At 43.7% G+C, this 20895-nt stretch overlaps 1 protein-coding gene across 1 annotated transcript in view; it reads right to left on the bottom strand.

Annotated features, from left to right (window-relative positions):
- Nucleotides 1-330: 330 nt before the first annotated feature.
- Nucleotides 331-20895, bottom strand: part of adgrg6 (adhesion G protein-coupled receptor G6) — a 123638-nt gene continuing 103073 nt past the window's right edge. The window contains exon 31 of the mRNA XM_078275445.1: nucleotides 331-3990. Within this exon, the coding sequence (XP_078131571.1) occupies nucleotides 3785-3990 (206 nt within the window). The 3' untranslated portion in view covers nucleotides 331-3784. The remainder of the gene's footprint in view (nucleotides 3991-20895) is intronic.

Here is a 20895-nt window from a genome sequence, read left to right on the forward strand (position 1 = left end):
GCACGAATCCACGCTTCGGGGGTTTTCGCGGCGCTTCAGCGTGCGGTGTGTTTCCCGGCAGTTACACCAAAAAGCATCTTGACCCACTGGTCCCGTAGCTTTTAGGTGGAACGGGAGACAAACTAGTCCGTTCGGTTTCAAACATCCTATGATTTCTGCCTTTACTGTCACCATGAATAGTTTCCTCCCGAGGTGAAAAGGACGGCCGACTGCGTGCTTGCACGGTGCGGGGGAGTTGGAGAATATTTGGGGGGTGTGTGTGTGTGTGTATACAGTCCCTGTGACCCTTACAGGACCCCGCGAAGGCATGAACAAAAGCAACCATCTGGACACATTATAAACACTTTAAAATAAGGCACATAGAATAGATAGATCATCAATATTTACACGGGATATGGCTCCACACACACATGCACAAACGGACAGTTCAAGCAAACATCACAGTATGTAAAAAAACACCAAAACATAACATAACGGGGTTTTTTTTAAGTCTTATCTTCCTTCCTCCCCTCTCTGCTCTCTCCTCTGCTCCTTCAGTTTCCTCTCAGTTACAGTCTGGCAGCCATGTCAGCCGATTCTGTCATTTGATATGATACAGTAGAATCGTTCTAGTAAGCTCTCAGACACCCCTAATTATCTGGGGATTTAAAACAATAATGTGTGACTTTGTCCGTGATTATATTATATATTATGTACACTTGGTCTCTTGGGGGGGGGGGTTTAGCAGGTAGTTCACAGGCTGCCTTTGAAAGAGTTTCCATGAAAAGGCAGATTTGGTGCACGTTCACACAAAGCCAAAGACAGTGCATTGAGATTCTGGCTCTGGTTGAAATCCTGTAGCTGTACACTGTGTTCCAAATGATTATGCACAACAGTCTCACAGCATTTTATAGGTTGTAAAGAACTGAAAATGGTCATTTGCTGAATTGGCGGCATTAGGAGGTCAATTAGGAGGAAATTCTGTGAAAAATATCATGTGCATAATAATCTGGAACAGTGTATAAGCTGCGTGGCTACTGAGGAACAACACAAACCAACCAGCTCTTTATGAATGTTGATCAGTAGATATATTAACGAAATGTGTGTTCTGCTAACCAGTCCAATTGAAATGACAGTTAAAGCTAGTTCTTCTAACCCTCGCGTTGTCCTCCTGGGTCAAAACTGTTTTCACATTTTTTGACACAATTTTCGATGCTTTATAAAACATCGTTTGTGCCTTGTGTGACGGTTTTTTTCCAAGCTTTATTCTGCTGTTTTCGAGGCTTTCAATGCCTATAGTCGTTTTTTTTCCAATGTTTTTGCCGCTTTTGTCATTCATTTGATTTGGACTTGACCCGAGGAGAACAGGAGAGTGAAGTCTGCTAAACACATTCAAATAAAAGTGATACAGGGAATCTGATTCAAAGCTCCAAGGGGCGAAAGAGGACGGTGGGAACAGGCCCCAAGGAAGTGTGCTCAGCATTGCAGCCTATTTTCCCTGTAGGCCACCACTGTAAAACTGCTGCCAGGACACTTTGAACTGCAGAGAAGGTCCATTATGACTAGGGATGCACCGAATCCAGGATTTTTAACGGGGTTGGGTTTCTGCTGAGCCCTACGCTGTCACTCCGCGCTACGCTGGTCGCCGTAATGACGGCGCCGTTGATTACAGGAAGGTGTTTACGTAGGTGGAGCTTCAATGCAGCAGGCTGAGAGGAAGTGGAAATGGAACTGGTGAGCAGAAAAAGGGTTGTTTGGCAGTACTTTCAGTCAAAAGAAGGCCATTCAAGTCCAGCTACATGTTCAATCTGCAATGCTGATTAGTCTGGTGGTGGCGAGGACCCTAAACAATACACAACATCACCACTGTTAACCCTCGTCTTGTCCTCCCATCGACCATGCGACTTTATATTTTCTGGGTCAAAATTTCAAATAAAAAAACATTTTTTTGTGACATTTTTCTCACTTTTTTCAAAAACTTTAGTCATTTTTTTCCGAGTTTTTTTTGTCACTTTTTTCCAAAAAAAAGAGTTTTTTTTGGTCCTTTTTTTTCAAATTATTTTGTCACTTATTTCCAATGTTTTTGTCGATTTTTCTGCACTTTTTTTTGGACGTTATTGTTGTTTTTTTTCCAACATTCTTTGATTATATTTTGAACTGACCATTTATTTTACCTGTAATTTAAGTAATGATTGTATGGAACCATCCACGTTATGTTATTTTGGACAATTTGGTTGAAAGAAACCCAAATTTCTGATATAGAAACTTTTTGAAAATGGGTCAGATTAGACCCAAAGACATCAGGAGAGTTACAACATCTGGTATGAAACATCTGGAAGAATACGAGCTGAGCATGAAGGAATCTACAGACAGCAGCCAGAATGCAGCAACTTCAGGTACGGCAAAGGAAGGACAGTCACTGTTTACTTCATTAATGTGTTGACTGTGTTCATGGACTGAGGACGGGACGAGGATTCAGCAGAATCTCAACCAGGGGGTTCAGGATTCAGCAGAACCTCAACCAGGGGGTTCAGGATTCAGCAGAATCTCAACCAGGGGGTTCAGGATTCAGCAGAACCTCAACCAGGGGGTTCAGGATTCAGCAGAACCCCAAAAATCTGGATTCGGTGCATCCCAATGTGGAACACTGGACAATCCTTGCCATCTTTACTACGGAGCAAAAGCTACGGGACCAACGTATTTTCAAACGTGGGAAAAGGGCGGCGAGGAAGCTGCAGTGGTTGGGATTGAAACAGTGAACACAGATAGTCAGATAGTGAGAAAACAAATCGGTATATATATTATATATATATATATTTGGCCGGCTGCGATTTGAAATGAAAATAAGAAGAGTAATTTCTGGTCAGTGCATAACGGCCGTGCGCGAATTGAGAAAACGCCAACCAGCCGACATGTACGCACTACACTAAGTGAGGCTTTACAAATGTTAGAGGGGGAGCTTCTGTCAAGGCCCAATAAATCCTAAAAGATGTCCTGGCTGAGGCTGGGAAAGAGTTCAAAAATGATTGGCGCACTTCCAGTGGGGTCAGCCCTATGTTCCCATATAAAAATCTTAGAAATGTGGGAACATAGGGCTGTGGGAACATTGGGCTGTGGGAACATAGGGGCTGTGGGAACATTGGGCTGTAGGAACATTGGGCTGTGGGAACATTGGGCTGTGGGAACATTGGGCTGTGGGAACATTGGGCTGTGGGAACATTGGGCTGTAGGAACATTGGGCTGTGGGAACATAGGGGCTGTGGGAACATTGGGCTGTAGGAACATAGGGCTGTGGGAACATAGGGCTGTGGGAACATTGGGCTGTGGGAACATTGGGCTGTGGGAACATTGGGCTGTGGGAACATTGGGCTGTAGGAACATAGGGCTGTAGGAACATAGGGCTGTGGGAACATTGGGCTGTGGGAACATTGGGCTGTGGGAACATTGGGCTGTAGGAACATTGGGCTGTGGGAACATTGGGCTGTGGGAACATTGGGCTGTGGGAACATTGGGCTATGGGAACATAGGACTGTAGGAACAAAGGCACACTCCCACTTCCAGGACACAAAAGGTTCTTGATTGTTGGCTGACAGTTTCTGAACAAAAGCAAAGCCTTAAATAACATCGTGGGCAGTTCCTGAAGAGCGAGGCAGGCTCCAGTGTTAACACTTCATATTGGAACCTTAAACAGAAGTCTCCTTCGTCACTGATCTGCCGATGAAAGGCCGATGTCCCAACATTTTCTACAACTATTCGGGGCAGTTCCAAATCACGAAGGAGGCTCCAGAAATGTCTCGAGACATCTCTAGAACCTGGTGCTGTTGGTGAAGCTGTCCGACATGAAGTTATAGAAGTTGTCGGAGCGTGTGGAGCAGTAACCTTTCACCTTGTCGATCATCTGACTGACGGGGAGGATGGAGGACGAGGAGGAAGAGGAGTTGGGTTCCATCTCGAAGGAGGACGAGCATGAGGAGACGCACTTGGGGCCGGTCTGGTTGGAGTAACATTTATCTGCATCCAGGGAGCAAAAAGATAAAGACAGGGACACACAAGGATTAGTACTCAATCATGCGATAATTATTACAATTGTCAAGAAAGAAGAGTGAAAATCTGTCTACAGGGTCCTATTTTAACGATCTGAGGTCACGGCGTGAACACCTGGTGCAGGTGTGTTTAGGGCGTCCAAATCCACTTTTGCTAGTTTGACGGCAGTAAAAAGGGTCCGTGCACCGGGGTCATGGTTCAAAAGGGTTGTACTTAGTGTCTTCATTAATCAGAGGTGTGTTTTGGGCGTAACATGCAATCAACCAATCAGAGATCATCTCCCATTCCCTTTAAAAGCCAGGCGCGTTTGGACCTTGGAGCATTGCTGTTATGATGGAGGATTTGCACCGTAATATTTGTATTTGTAATCTTCTGCGTGTGCGTGCTGCTGTGCGTCCCTGTGTGTGTAACAAGCATAGTGTGCACGTGCTGTGCACGAGCCTAGGAGCATTTTACTAATGCTCTGTTAAAATAACAATGAAATGCTGCGTTATTGACATTAGACCAGGTTTTTGTTGGTCAATGGTGCCATCACTTCCCACTGCCTCAAGATAGCAATACGCCCAGAATGCACCTGAACACACCTCCCTGTAAGACCAGCACGCCCAGAATGCACCTGAACACACCTCCCTGTAAGACCAGCACGCCCAGAATGCACCTGAACACACCTCCCTGTAAGACCAGCACGCCCAGAATGCACCTGAACACACCTCCCTGTAAGACCAGCACGCCCAGAATGCACCTGAACACACCTCCCTGTAAGACCAACACGCCCATGGGCCACAGATGGGCGCAGGTGCATTTGGTATTTGAACGACGTGGGGGCTGGACGGGACTAAACTGTCAGCTTTTGTTGTTCGCTTGCCGCTACTAGGGAGAGGAGTAGGAGGAAGGTTCTATCAGGCGCGTGGACTTGGTGGTGTTGTGTGGCAGTGCTTCACACCACCACCTAGCCACCTGGCGTGCATACTACATCACATTTCACACACTTTTGCGTCACCATATGCACGCAGATTTCCCCCCCAAAACGCTCGTCTAAACGCAGAATAGAAAGTGAGAACGCAGTGCCACGTTTGCGTTTTCTCTTCAGATCGTTTCCATCTAAACACAGCCTTAGCGTCTTTACGCTGGCTCCTAGTATGTTTTAGAATAGATTTGAACATTTTAATGATCACTGATTTAAGGTTCTCGTACGTCTGACTGAGGATATCAGGTCAGCTGAGTTAGCGTTCTCCGTCAAGTCCCTTCTTAAAACATTTCATCGGACAGCCTTCCCTGATTTTATTTGAGCTTGAAACCTCCTTGAAGTGTCTATCTTTTCTTACCTAAACTGTTCAGTTCTTCACCAAATAGTCTGATTTGTTGTTTTATTCCTCCTGTTGCCCTCGGGTCATATTTGACCCATTTTAAAAGTTTCCATATCAAAACATTTGGGTTTCTTTCACCCAAATCGCCCAAAAGTAACACAGAAGGTTCCACTAAACGCTCCTCCCAAGTAAAGTAAGGCTCACTTTACTACTTTTATTGAATTTTTGCCGTTTTATTTAATTATATCCTGACTTCACTTTGACAGTCTGGGATTATCCATCAACATTAGATTAGATTCAACTGTATTGTCATTGTGCAGAGTACAAGTACAACGAAATGCAGTTTGCGTCCAACCAGAAGTGCAAAAAAAGCAGAAAAAGTGCAACGTGATATACAAGTATAGACAGGTGGTGCATATGCAGGACAAGATGTATATAGAGCAGTGTTATAAGAGCAGAATAAATATGGCTATGTAATATAAACAATGTATGAACAACATGTACACATATGTGCAATGCAGTAGCAGTGACATTATACTGGTAGTAAGAATAATATAGATATATGCAGTGTATTTGCAGAATATATAATAAGAAAAACAGAATAAATATGGATATATTGTGTGAACCATATAGACATATATGTACAGTATGTACAGCTATGTGCAGTGTGGTAACATTATTACTATTAAGAGTAGTAAGAATAAGTATCTGCAGGATGAATAGTATGAAGCATGTGTATGGCATGTGTATAAGTGTAATTACAGTATGTACATTTGTAATGTACATTATATAAATATATGTATAATTTCATATAGGCTACATGAGGTGTAGTGGTCATAAGTTGGCGTCAGTGTATACTGGTGGAAGTGGGAAAAAAGCACCGAAAATGTTGAAAAATGATACGAAAACGTTGAAAAAGAAAACATTTTTTTACCCAGAAGGACAACAGAAGGGTTCAAACCCTAAAATGGTTTTGTGAAGCAATTTGTAACGTGTTTGAAAAGTGCTCGATGATATCAACAGTATAGTTAAAAATCAGTGTTTCTGCAGGGGGTCCGTGTCCCCCTGGGGGTACTCTGGAGGACTGCAGGGGGTCCGTGTCCCCCCTAGGGGTACTCTGGAGGACTGCAGGGGGTCCGTGTCCCCCTGGGGGTACTCTGGAGGACTGCAGGGGGTATGTGTCCCCCTAGGGGTACTCTGGAGGACTGCAGGAGGTACGTGTCCCCCTAGGGGTACTCTGGAGGACTGCAGGAGGTACATGTCCCCCTAGGGGTACTCTGGAGGACTGCAGGAGGTACGTGTCCCCCTAGGGGTACTTTGGAGGACTGCAGGAGGTACGTGTCCCCCTAGTGGTACTCTGGAGGACTGCAGGGGGTCCATGTCCCCCTTGGGGTACTCTGGAGGACTGCAGGAGGTACGTGTCCCCCTAGGGGTACTTTGGAGGACTGCAGGAGGTACGTGTCCCCCTAGTGGTACTCTGGAGGACTGCAGGAGGTACGTGTCCCCCTAGGGGTACTCTGGAGGACTGCAGGAGGTACGTGTCCCCCTAGTGGTACTCTGGAGGACTGCAGGAGGTACGTGTCCCCCTAGGGGTACTCTGGAGGACTGCAGGGGGTACGTGACATTTTTTGCAAAATGTTTTTCAGTTCCAAGGCTGTAGTTACTTCTACTGTCTCTTTTTCTCCAAGTTTGTCTCTTTTTTTTCATAGTTTGTGTCTCTGTTTTTGAAGTTTGTCGCTTATTTGAATATTTTGTCCCTTTTGTCGACCTATTCTTACCTTCCTTCCTTCCTTCTTACCGTTTTTGTCACCTTTTTCCATCATCATCTAAATGTTTTCCAGGTCCAAGGCTGTAGTTTAGTTAATCTATCGCTGACAGCGCTGTATTCTTCCTCTTTATACAAAAATTATTCACGCTGGTTAGAGGGTACATGGCTTAAAAACACTGTTCAAAGGAGGAACATTGTAGAAAAATGCTTGAGAACCACTGGCTTAAATCAATCCTCAAGAGACCGAAAGCAAAGCAAGGAGAGGAATGTGTGAAGACAAAATAAATGTATGAATCTACATCCATCATATATGTACGTGGGTTGTTATGTGCAATAATAATATCTGGCACCATCCGCTTAAAACTAAACAATCCAATGCAGAACATTCATGATGGCCTCGGGCCGAAAGTATCCGTCTTCAAATGTTTGTTTTGTGAAAACATCCAAAAAGAGTTCAAGTTTTAATTACGTAGACATCTGTCCTATCACTTCTCATGTGTAGGCGGCTTTAGCGTGTAGCTCCCAGTGTTGTGACCAAGTCAATCCTTGCTCAAGTCCCATGGAAGTCTCAGGTTGTTGTCTTTTTGGTCAAGTCAAGTCACAGGTTATGTCAAGTCAAGTACAGTCCTTAGTTAAGGCAAGTCAAGTCCCAAATTAGCAGGTCTTGATTAGCATGTCTTGAGTAACAGGTCTTGATTAGTATGTCTTGAGTAACAGGTCTTGATTAGTAGGTCTTGAGTAACAGGTCTTGATTAGTAGGTCTTGATTAACAGGTCTTGATTAGCATGTCTTGAGTAACAGGTCTTGATTAACAGGTCTTGATTAGCAGGTCTTGATTAGCATGTCTTGATTAACATGTCTTGATTAGTAGGTCTTGATTAGCAGGTCTTGATTAACAGGTCTTGATTAGTAGGTCTTGATTAGCAGGTCTTGATTAGTAGGTCTTGATTAGTAGGTCTTGATGAGCAGGTCTTGATTAGCAGGTCTTGATTAGCAGGTCTTGATTAGTAGGTCTTGATTAACATGTCTTGTTTAGTAGGTCTTGATTAGCAGGTCTTGATGAGCAGGTCTTGATTAGCAGGTCTTGATTAGCAGGTCTTGATTAGCATGTCTTGTTTAGTAGGTCTTGATTAGTAGGTCTTGATTAGCAGGTCTTGATGAGCAGGTCTTGATTAACAGGTCTTGATGAGCAGGTCTTGATGAGCAGGTCTTGATGAGCAGGTCTTGATTAGCAGGTCTTGATGAGCAGGTCTTGATGAGCAGGTCTTGCATTCAGCAGTTCACTTTTCTCATCTCGCGTGACATTTTTAAATCCAAAAGTGATGACTCGTGGCACAGACGCAGCCATTGTGGTGGTCTGGTCCGACTAATGAGGCTTCATCAGGGGTCTTTGATGTTACGTGTTGCCATGGCAAGGAGATTGACTGACAGCCAGTCATCCAATCATAACAATCGCACACCGGGGAGCTTTGTGAGTCGTCCAATCATGATTCAGAGTTTGCGCTGCTGCCGCTGTGTAGCATATTTGATAGTTACAGAAACGTGACAACATCAGATTATATTATTTATGGGCACCTGGATAGCTCACCTGGTAGACCGTGGGCCCCGTGTACAGAGGCTCAGTCCTCGCCGCAGCGGCTGCAGGTTCAATTCCGACCTGCCGCCCTTTGCTGCATGTCATTCCCCTTCTCTAGACCCCTTTCATGTCTAAGCTGTCCTATCGAATAAAGGCCTAAAATGCCAGAAACAATAATCTTATTTATATTTAACAGCTAACATTCAAACTTATAAATACACGCAAGCCATCCAAGTCACCAAGTCCACATCTCTGGTAGCTCCTTTGATTTCAAATGCACGAATAAAAGCCAAATTTCCTAGACATGTTGCCATGGTATCACGTTTTGGTTGTGGTTATGCTGTGACAGGTCTGACATCATGTTAGCCATAAGACCTTCTGCACACTGGCTGCATGGCGTGAGCATTTCCTGTGTCTTTGCACACCAGAAACGTGTCTGAAGCGTTGCTGCTGCTGCTAGCCTTGTCTGGACACTAGAGTGCGGATCAGGCCGCATTTTTCTGTCCGAGCCCGGCCCACGTCCAACAGAGCAGTAACCGAACCCGGCCCGAGCCCGACAGCCATTAATATATTTATGTCTGAGCCCGACCATAGCCTAGACACAGTTAAAATATAATTTTCTCCTAATACTAATGACACATGTACGTTTGTTTATGTGGAAAGCTTTCATTAAGCAGCTGCAGGAAGGCATTCAGAAATGTCAACAGATGAGGTCATCAAGTGCACGTTAACACACCTACATAATAAGCTTTTTTAAATGTAAAATGTTCAATGCTTTATCGCGCTGATGTGAACGAGCCTGACCCGAACCCCAAAATCATTTCTAAATATCTGTCCCAACCCGGCCCGGCCCGTCGGGTACCGTCGTGCTCAGTTCGGGTATCCATCCTCTACTGTACACATGGATGTTTCACATAAACATAAACATAGATATATACTGATCTGATTACAGCAAAGACAACGTCTGCAGGATTGACGGCAAAATAGGCTCCAGAATATTTGGTTCTGTATTGACAGGTGCAATACAAGAAAATCGCTAATTATTTATTATTATTTTTTTAAATGACATTTATATCTGCATTTATATCAAAACCTCGAGACTTTCAAACATCAACATGTCATTTATTAAATGTATTTGTGTCTAAATAACATATAAACATGTTTTCCTATTCTATGTTGCCTGGAAACGCTTCCAACACGCTGGCGTGTCGCGTGAAAAATAGGCGTTGGTTCTATTTCTAGCACGCACACGTTCTCCTGAGACGTGCGTGTCACGCAGGCAGTGTGCACGCTCTAACCTGTTGACATGGGAGCCCAAATAAAAACGGACACGACACGCAGCTGACACGCTCACGCCACACAGCCAGTGTGCAGGAGCCCTTAGGTGCTTTTGGGACGCCGTCCCAGGGTCTGTTGTAGATACTGTTGCAGGTATTTCTGGCCAAATAGAGATGATTTTTACAGCAGTTGTCACCTATTTTTCCACCAGGTTTCAATGAATACCACAGTGAAGTGTTGACCTCTGACTTTAAACAGAATAACTGGCTCTCTCGCAGGGCAATCTGGTTGTGTGGTTTGGCGTTTCTTCTATTTTTTCTCCTTCTAAATGAGGTTGGTTGTGTTGGCGTTCTTCCCTCCCAGGGCCTTGTGATTTTGAAGTGTTTCAGAGCCAACAAATAATACCAACCAGGCCAAGTGAAGCCACGCTGGGTCATCCAGCAAGGCATATTTTGATTTGATTTTCCACTTGATCTAGAGATCACTTGTGTGCATACCTGATCTAGAAAGACAACTTTGAATAGTTTGGATATTATTACGCTGCAATGTTATTTGGATCGTGGAACGCTCTGAGCTAATGACGCAGGTTTAACTGGAGAAATGTTTGGGTAAACTTCAGAGAACAGGATGGGAAGCACATGGAAAGATGGGTGGTACACACAGTAACACTAACCCCAACACACAGCGAGGTATGAAGCTTCACCGTCGGCCCCATTGTTCTGTCGGGGGCCGCCAATGAAAATATCAAACAGCTGAACGGATCTATTACAAAACAGATTCACTATAATTGGCTTGTTTTGTCTGAAGAGTATTCTGCTCCCTGTTTGAATAAGGCCATCTGGCATTACTGGCAGAAAGGGTGAAAATAAATTGTTGTACAACATCTTAAACCAATCAACACAGAACGTGTAGCACATAGTGTATTTAACGTGATAAATTAATCGATTGAACTGTTTGATGTTTGTTTTTTAAACAACAAAAGTCATTTTTGCAAAACTGGCAGTCCCCCGTAGCCTAGAAATCTAGATGCACCTTAGCAGCAGCAGATGTAATCTGCAGCCAGGGTCGTCTAGCAACTCTCCGTTGGCTTGCGAGCTGGAAAAACCAAACTGTAGTCAGGCCAATCACATCGTGTCTAGAGCCGGTGGGCGGGGCTTGACATAATGACAGCAGAGTTGCGACAGTTCCACCTGAATTCCCTGCTACTTGAAAACAAAGAAGATGGCTGCTGCTGCTGGCGAACAGCGGTCTTTGGACCTATATTTACGTTTCTAGTGGAGGCGCCCTCTAGTGGCCGTAGTAGTTCTGACGGGAGCAAAGCAGGAAGTAAGGTGAGGAGGTATAAGAGCGCCAAATGTCCTGGTAAGGAGGCAGGTTGGGGGGTTTGAGAGGATGGGTCAATTACCACAGAAGAACCTAGTTGTTTGACTCCGACTCGAGGCCCTTTGCTGCACGTCATTCACCCTTCAGCTGTTCTGTCAGATAAAGACCTAAAATGCCCCAAAAAATAATCGTACAGAAAAATAAAATAAACGACGAGTTCACAGCGACACGTCACGTTCAGCTAACCAGAAGTGGAGAAACATGAGATTTTATCCGAAAACCATCATCTTTTTTATCACCTTAACGTAGTAGTTTTGGTGTCTTAAACTTAACCAAACTGAGACCGTCTCACAACGTTAACGACGTGTTTAAAACGGCGACCGCTATCTTCTCTGGTTGAGATATGAGGACGGAAATACCCTCCTGTGGGTCGTATTAAAGAAGAGGAACAAACTACTGGTCGTATTGTTTGGATGACTTGTTGCCCTGGTTTTATGATCTGTGTTATTTGACAGATGTTGTCATCCAACAGTGGATTTACGATGTCATTTTAATCAAGTTTCTTCAATGGGATCTGGACAAACACCAGCAGCATTCAGAGCTTTACACGTTGAGACTTTCTTACGGAGACTGAGCCAAAAGCAATCGAGCAAAACATATAGAAAATGGGCCAAATAAAGCACATACTGTCTGCGTGCCGGCCCTCTGGTACCATCACAAAGTTAAGTGTGACTTTGCGAGCCAGCATATGTTTTAGTTCACCGTTCAGCCAAAGTCTGCCTTGGCTCCATCACTACTCGTTGTCATTCCTTGCTATCGGTGCCTAACGAAACAATATAAGGAAGTCGTGTTGCGCTGCTCAACACAGAGCCATGATTCCCTGTCTCTGTGCAACGTCAAACTACGGGACCAAAGGATAGTTTTCTGCTGGCGTGGGCCACAGGCATGACTCCCCTGATTCCTGCATAACTGATTAAGGCCCCCTGACTCTTTACAGCTGGTCCCGTCAGGCTGTTTTGACTTTTTAAATGCCCTATGACGTCACAGTGTTTGTTTCCGTGTCTGTATCCCGTCTGACACACAGATCCCCATATTTTCCTCGAAAAACACTCCAGGTGCATCTCAAACATCTGGAGGGTGCACTTTAGGACAGAGATGTTTAAAAACTGAGGGTGAGGGGGTGTCAGGGTTAAAGCCGTCTCTCCGTCAAGACCTCTGCAAACATCAGGTCAAACTCTGCTCATGAATTACATGTTGTTGTTTTTTTAAGGGAAGGGATTCTCTGAACTCAAACATCTGGAAACTATATAATGAGAGACTGACGCTGAGCGTAGAAACAACTTCAGACAAAGGAGAATGAATCCTGCACTCAGTGGAGATATAATATGACAGGTAAGGTGTTCTGCTTCCAAATGTTAAAAAGGGACTTTTGGTAACTTCAGAGTCCCCCAATTTATTCTGTTTTCATTTTTGGTTTGTTTGTCTGTCTGTCAGCAGGATTACAGAAGAAACTAGAGAATGCATTTTTTATTTTATATTTTTATATTTTATTTTATATTATTATATTTTATATTATTTTATATTATTATATTCAATTTTATATTATTCAATTTTATTTTATATTTTATTTTATATATTATCTTATTTTATTATATATTATATTTTATTTTATATTTTATATTTTATTATCTTATTTTATTATATTTTATATTTTATTTTATATTTTATTTTTTATTTTATATTTTATATTATTTTATTTTATTATATTTTATATTTTATTATATTTTATATTATATTTTATTTTATATTATTATATTTTATTTTATATTATATCTTTATATTATATTTTATATTATATTTTATATTTTTATATTATTTTTATTTTATATTATTATTTTCAATTTTATATTATTCTATTTTATTTTATATTATATTTTATTTTATATTTTATATTATTTTATTATATTTTATATTATAATTTATATTATATTATATTTTCTTTATTATATTATATTTTTTATATTATTTTATTATATTATATTTATATTATTATATTATTATATTATTATATTTTATATTATTCTATTATATTTTATATTATATTTTATTTTATATTTTATATTATTTTATTATATTTTATTATATTTTATATTATATTTTATATTTTATATTATTTTATTATATTTTATTATATTTTATATTATATTTTATATTTCATATTATTTTATTATATTATATTTTATATTTTATTTTATTTTATATTTTATTTTATTATATTATATATTATATTTTATTTTATATTTTATTTTATTATATTATATTTTATTTTATATTTTATTTTATTATATTATATATTATATTATTTTATTTTATATTATTATATTTTATTTTATATTATATTTTATTATATTATTTATTTTCACTTTCTTTAACATTGCAAGATAGGGCATGGGGAAGGTCTGCGCTCTCGGAGTGTCCTTCTAGTTTAGTGAGCTGGTCCACATGTTCAGTGTTTTGGGTGTTACCTAAGTAACAATGTCAGGAATGACAGAGAGGATCAGCCACAGTCTTTTTCATGTTTTTGATAAGATAACAGCATGCTTTCCCAGGAGAAAGGGATTCTGAGAAGAATTTAAAAGTGACTGAACACCTATTTAGGGCTTAACTTCACTGGGTGGCGGGCTGTTTTCAGCATGAAAATAGATGAGGTGTCGGAGCTCTGTTGATCTGTCCAACGTGATACAAGCGACATGGTTTTATTTATCTACTCAACCCAAATAAGTCAGCAGAACTGAGAGGCAAAATAATGAGGCAATCAGTTACCACAGTGGCTTAACAGTTCATAAAACATTTAGTTATTAGAACTGGAGAGATGGAGATGGATGAAGGATGGAACCAGAAAATATTCACATTTAACAAGCTGGAATCAGAGTTTTGACTCAAATGACTCAAACTGGTTAATCAATTATGAAAATAGGTGCCGATTAATTTAATATTTGACAACTAATCGGAAAATCTTTTGATCTTGGCAGCTTTCACGTTCTATGTAAAGCACTTTGAATTGCCTTGCTGCCTAAACATGCTATTAATAAACTTGTGTTGCCTTCATTTAAGAAAGCATGCATTCATTGTTGGTTTTGGACTCTTCAGGGAAATCACCGAAAGGTCATGTTACAATAACAATGTGCTGCCAGCTAACACCAGAGGTTATGAAACACGTCTGAATGACTGTTTGGTTGTGTGCTGCTACTCCCTGCCATGCCCTAGTATGCCCCGCAGTGCCCTGCTCAGCCCTGCTACGCATTACTACTCCGTGCTACGCCCTACGCCCCGCAACGCCCTGCTACACCCCACTACGCCCAACGCCCTGCTACACCCCCACTACGCCCCGCAACGCCCTGCTACACCCCCTACGCCCGCAACGCCCCGCTACGCCCTACAACGCCCCGCTACACCCTGCTATGCCCCGCAACGCCCTGCTACACCCCACTACGCCCCGCAATGCCCCGCTACGCCCCGCTACGCCCCGCAACGCCCGCTACCCTGCTCAGCCCTGCTACACATTACTACTCCGTGCTACGCCCTACAACGCCCCGCTACACCCTGCTATGCCCCGCAACAACCTGCTATGCCCTGCTACACCCTGCTACGCCCCGCAACACCCTGCTACACCCCGCTATGCCCTGCTACACCCTGCTACGCCCCGCAATGCCCTGCTATGCCCGCTAGCACCCTGCTATGCCCCGCAGCGCCCTGCTACACCCCTGCTACACCCTGCTATGCCCCGCTACACCCCTGCTACGCCCCGCAACACCCTGCTACACCCCGCTATGCCCTGCTACACCCTGCTACGCCCCGCAATGCCCTGCTACGCCCTGCTTTGCCCCGCAACAACCCTGCTACGCCCCGCAACGCCCTGCTACACCCTGCTATGCCCCGAAGGCCCTGCTATGCCCCGCAACACCCTGCTATGCCCTGCTACGCCCTGCTACGCCCCGAACGCCCTGCTATGCCCTGCTGCACCCTGCTACGCCCCGAGCGCCCTGCTATGCCCCGCTACACCCTGCTATGCCCCGCAACGCCCTGCTATGCCCCGCAACGCCCTGCAACACCCTGCTACGCCCCGCTACACCCTGCTATGCCCTGCTACACCCTGCTATGCCCCGCAACGCCCTGCTACACCCTGCTATGCCCCGCAACGCCCTGCTATACCCTGCTTTGCCCCGCAACGCCCTGCTACACCCTGCTATGCCCCGCAACGCCCTGCTATGCCCTGCTACACCCCACTACGCCCCGAACGCCCTGCTACGCCCTGCTACACCCCACTACGCCCCGCAATGCCCCGCTATGCCCTGCTACGCCCCTGCTATGCCCCTGCTACACCCTGCTATGCCCCCGCTACACCCTGCTACACCCTGCTATGCCCCGCAATGCCCTGCTACACCCTGCTATGCCCCGCAACGCCCTGCTATACCCTGCTTTGCCCCGCAACGCCCTGCTACACCCTGCTACGCCCTGCTACGCCCCGAATGCCCTGCTATGCCCTGCTACACCCTGCTATGCCCTGCTACACCCCGAACGCCCTGCTACACCCTGCTACGCCCTGCTACGCCCCGAATGCCCTGCTATGCCCTGCTACACCCTGCTATGCCCTGCTACGCCCTGAACTGCTACAACTATTATTTCTAGTCTGTCTTTCTATCTTTATTGTTACTATAACTGCCATTGTTCATCATACCAACTGCTATACTTATTATGAATCATATTCTTCATAGGTTTCTGCCTAAAAGGAAGATTTTCCTCGCGCCTGTTGCACTAAATGTTTGCTTGTGGGAAATTGTTGGAATTGTTGGGTCTTTATGAATTATAGAGTGTGGTCTAGACCTACTCTAGCTGTAATGTGTCTGGAGATATCTCTTGTTATGACTAAAATTGAATCCACAGAGACAGTTAATCCTAAGGATTCACTGTGCCACATGTATGTTTAACATCAAAACTTGATTTATAAAATCATGCCAACAATTAGTACATGCTATTTTAATAGCTTTGTATTCTATGCACTAAAAAGGTGTGTATGTATAAAGGCTTCAGGCAGCCCTACACGTTATTGTAGGCCCAGTTTAAAATGCAACTTCATTTTATAAAAGATATGTCGTAGGGGGTCTGTGCTCCGTCTCTCTTTCAGTTAAGGAGTCGTTGGCTTAAAAAACGTTGAAGACCTCTGAATTAAACCATGCCACCCTGTTATCTGAAATCTATATCTCATGTTGGACATCATCAGAGCTCAGACACCTCATCCTTTGCGTACTGAAAAACAGGTGTTGAGTCACTTTCTAAAAACCTTTCTCTAAAGCATTTTTCCCAGCATTCAGTTATCTCCAGGGCTGATCCTCTCTGTCATTCCTGACATTGTTACTCAGGTATCAGCCTGTTACTCAGGTATCAACCTGTCACTCAGGTACATAACTCAGCCAAAATGCTGAACATGTGTGCCTAAGTTATGTCAACTCAAACCAAACTCCATCTATCACCATTATGACTTAGAAGTGCATTTGGCGAAGGGGGTTTAGGCGTTTTTCAATAATCATCTAATGTAAAATGCAATTTCCGTGCCACTTTTGATAAGAGGACACATCTGTTGTTTTGCACAGCAGGTCTGTAGACAGGGGGAGTTCAGGTAGTGTCTTGTTAAAAGAACCACTTCTGTGAATGTGTTCACTGGCACGCAACACGTAACAATCTTACGTCTAACGTATGAACGATCCACAAAACAAACAAAAAATAAAACTACAACTGCAAGCAGTTATGACGTAGTCCAAGCCTCCCCGACGTACCTGCCAAGCCTGCGAAAGCGGAACCCAAAGCGGGATGGCGCCGACGCAAATGGCAGGAAATATCGCAACGAGCGAGCTGCAAGGTCTGTAGTACATTGCAATTTTCCCATTTTCATACAGTGAGTTATTGGCCAAAACACGTCTACGTTGATTATAGCACCCCCTAATGGCCGATCTTCGCCAAATTTGGTACAGAGCCTCGGAGTAGCATGTCCAAAGGTATTATTAGGTTTCGCGTTGATAGCATTTACTTTGGCCGAGATATGCTAATGTTCGTTTTGTTGTTTGGGCTTACGAGCCGCTACAATTTGGTAGCTAGCTACAAAATTGTGTTTGATCGTAATTTGCGCAATTGTTAACCTAGCAACATTATTTTGATAACGTTTGGTCAGGTCAGTCTGGAGATGCTAAGTTCCAAGTTTCGTGCAAATCGGCCAACGTGATCTGTGTGTTTGGTCGTTGTGAACTGAGCTATCATCGCAGCACGTCCAGTCTGAAATACCACTTGATGGCCAAGCACACAGCTGATGGCCAAGCACACAGCTGATGGCCAAGCACACAGCTGATGGCCAAGCAGGCAGCTGATGGCCAAGCACGCAGCTGATGGCCAAGCAGGCAGCTGATAGCCAAGCACGCAGCTGATAGCCAAGCATGCAGCTGATGGCCAAGCTGACAGCTGATGCCAAGCTGACGGCTGATGGCCAAGCACATAGCTGATGGCCAAGCAGGCAGCTGATGGCCAAGCAGGCAGCTGATAGCCAAGCACGCAGCTGATAGCCAAGCACACGGCTGATGGCCAAGCACACGGCTGATGGCCAAGCACACGGCTGATGGCCAAGCACGACAGCTGATGGCCAAGCAGACATCTGATGGCCAAGCAGGCAGCTGATGGCCAAGCAGGCAGCTGATGGCCAAGCAGGCAGCTGATGGCCAAGCACACGGCTGATGGCCAAGCACACGGCTGATGGCCAAGCACACGGCTGATGGCCAAGCACACGGCTGATGCCAATTCTCCGCCCCCTCGTCAAAGCCAGGCGACAATGGATGACTTCAGACAGAAGCACATGGATACCACAACTAAGAACAAACTTACAGCAGCCATAGCTCAATGGGGGGCTACTGCATGGAGGCCTTTTCCATGTTGATAAGAGCATTACAATACGATCAAATAATGGGACAAAAAGAAATCAAGGGACATTTAGAATAGATAAAAATGTGCCATTAATTGCGAGTTAACTCTGACATTAATGTGATTAATCGCAATAAAACATTGTAATCGTCTGACAGCACTAGTTTTAAGTAAAGCACTCTGGATTGCCTTGCTGCTGCTGAAACGTGCTGTATAAATAAAGCTGCCTTGCCTTGCCTATTATACATTATATTTCAAAATAAAACCCATCATAATCATACCAATCACTTACTTAATTTCTTTTAATGCTCCCTTCCAATCTGCTGAGGGCCGCCGCTTTGAAAACCTCAGAGTTAGAGAACAGATGTTGGACCAACATTTTGGCCCCAGAACACAGCGACAGATTGACTTCATGTTGGTTTACCCTCCTCAACATTTGGTGTTAATTTTCAGTTACAGACTGTGATGGGAACCACAACGTTAGCCTGTTGTTACTCTGCGAGTCAAAGCTAAACGGGACAGATGTTAGCGTGCGTATGGAAGCAAACAAGAGACATAATCATTTGAATTTTAACAGCCACTGAATATTTTAATAGTTTATTTTGAAATCTGAAGTTACATATCTAAAAAGGAAAATATGAAATGACTTCATTTGCAAATTCAAACGGCAGTCACATGCAGAGGTGGGAAGAGTACAAAGATGTTCTACTTAAGTAAAAGTACATTTACTTTGAGGAACTTTTACTTAAGTAGAAGTAAGAGTAAAGCGAAAGTAAAAAAGTAGCTCATTTAAAATGTACTCAGTCTAAAAGTTACTTAGTTACATTCAACATTTTTTTTTTGGGGGGGGGGGGGAATACTCTCTTTGAATATTTATTTTGAGTTATTTATATCTTATTTATAGTTTTATCTTTTGCGATTTGATAAGAGCACAAAGCCGCTTTCGATAAAAAAAACATCTTTTTTTACTCAGTAACAAATATACACATACAAAATACACATTTTAAAAAGTACTTTAATAAGTAAAAGTACACAACAAAACTACTAAAAGGTACTTCGTCCAGTTTTCAACTTGAACTTTTGCATCTGAATTTGTGACCGTAGAAAAAAAAAGATTTAATGTGCTCATATTATATATTATATTATGAGGGCGTGCCCTGACAGTACCTAGGTAAGGACTACTAGCCAGTCAGAAGCAGAGTATGAGGGCGTGTCCTGACAGTACCTATAAGGACTACTAGCCAGTCAGAAGCAGAGTATGAGGGCGTGCCCTGACAGTACCTATAAGGACTACTAGCCAGTCAGAAGCAGAGTATGAGGGCGTGCCCTGACAGTACCTAGGTAAGGACTACTAGCCAGTCAGAAGCAGAGTATGAGGGCGTGCCCTGACAGTACCTAGGTAAGGACTACTAGCCAGTCAGAAGCAGAGTATGAGGGCGTGTCCTGACAGTACCTATAAGGACTACTAGCCAGTCAGAAGCAGAGTATGAGGGCGTGCCCTGACAGTAGCTAGGTAAGGACTACTAGCCAGTCAGAAGCAGAGTATGAGGGCGTGCCCTGACAGTACCTAGGTAAGGACTACTAGCCAGTCAGAAGCAGAGTATGAGGGCGTGCCCTGACAGTACCTAGGTAAGGACTACTAGCCAGTCAGAAGCAGAGTATGAGGGCCCTGACAGTACCTAGGTAAGGACTACTAGCCAGTCAGAAGCAGAGTATGAGGGCCCTGACAGTACCTATAAGGACTACTAGCCAGTCAGAAGCAGAGTATGAGGGTGTGTCCTGACAGTACCTATAAGGACTACTAGCCAGTCAGAAGCAGAGTATGAGGGCCCTGACAGTACCTATAAGGACTACTAGCCAGTCAGAAGCAGAGTATGAGGGCGTGCCCTGACAGTACCTATAAGGACTACTAGCCAGTCAGAAGCAGAGTATGAGGGCGTGCCCTGACAGTACCTATAAGGACTACTAGCCAGTCAGAAGCAGAGTATGAGGGCGTGTCCTGACAGTACCTAGGTAAGGACTACTAGCCAGTCAGAAGCAGAGTATGAGGGCGTGTCCTGACAGTACCTAGGTAAGGACTACTAGCCAGTCAGAAGCAGAGTATGAGGGCGTGTTCTACATGTTCTGTAGTTCAGATGTATTTCTTAGAGTATGTTTATAAATGGTTTTTCAAAGTAAAATATTTCAATATAAAGTATTTAGTTGCTCCTAAAATTCAAATACTGTTTGTATCTTGTTTGCTTCCGTACCTGGATGCAGTCTGTCACAACGTGCTTGTTTTTGGCACCCTGGGGCGCTGCGGGTGGGGGGAGTTGTGCGTTTTAGTCGCGTGTCAATGGGTGCAAGCGGACCTCCTCCCACGCAGAGCGTCCCAGGCTGAGGCGAGAACATGTGTGACATCACAGTGACCAGCCAATCACAACACGCAGTGGCTGCTTTCCCAAAACGTCTGCCAGCAAACTTTTGTTTCTTAGTTTTTTTTGTTGTTTAAAATGAAACACAAATGCAGAATTTGCAACTTCCAGATCCACTTTGACCCTAGAACATTTTGGGAAACACAGAGCGGATTCACATGACGCTGGAAGCAAGGAAGCCAATCGGCTTTAGCTTTTACCTCCGTCGGTCCTCCACTCTCGCTATTGGTTGGAAGAGCTTTC

The sequence above is a fragment of the Sander vitreus genome, chromosome 18 (genome assembly GCF_031162955.1).
Source record: "Sander vitreus isolate 19-12246 chromosome 18, sanVit1, whole genome shotgun sequence".
Taxonomy (NCBI): Eukaryota; Metazoa; Chordata; class Actinopteri; order Perciformes; family Percidae; genus Sander; species Sander vitreus.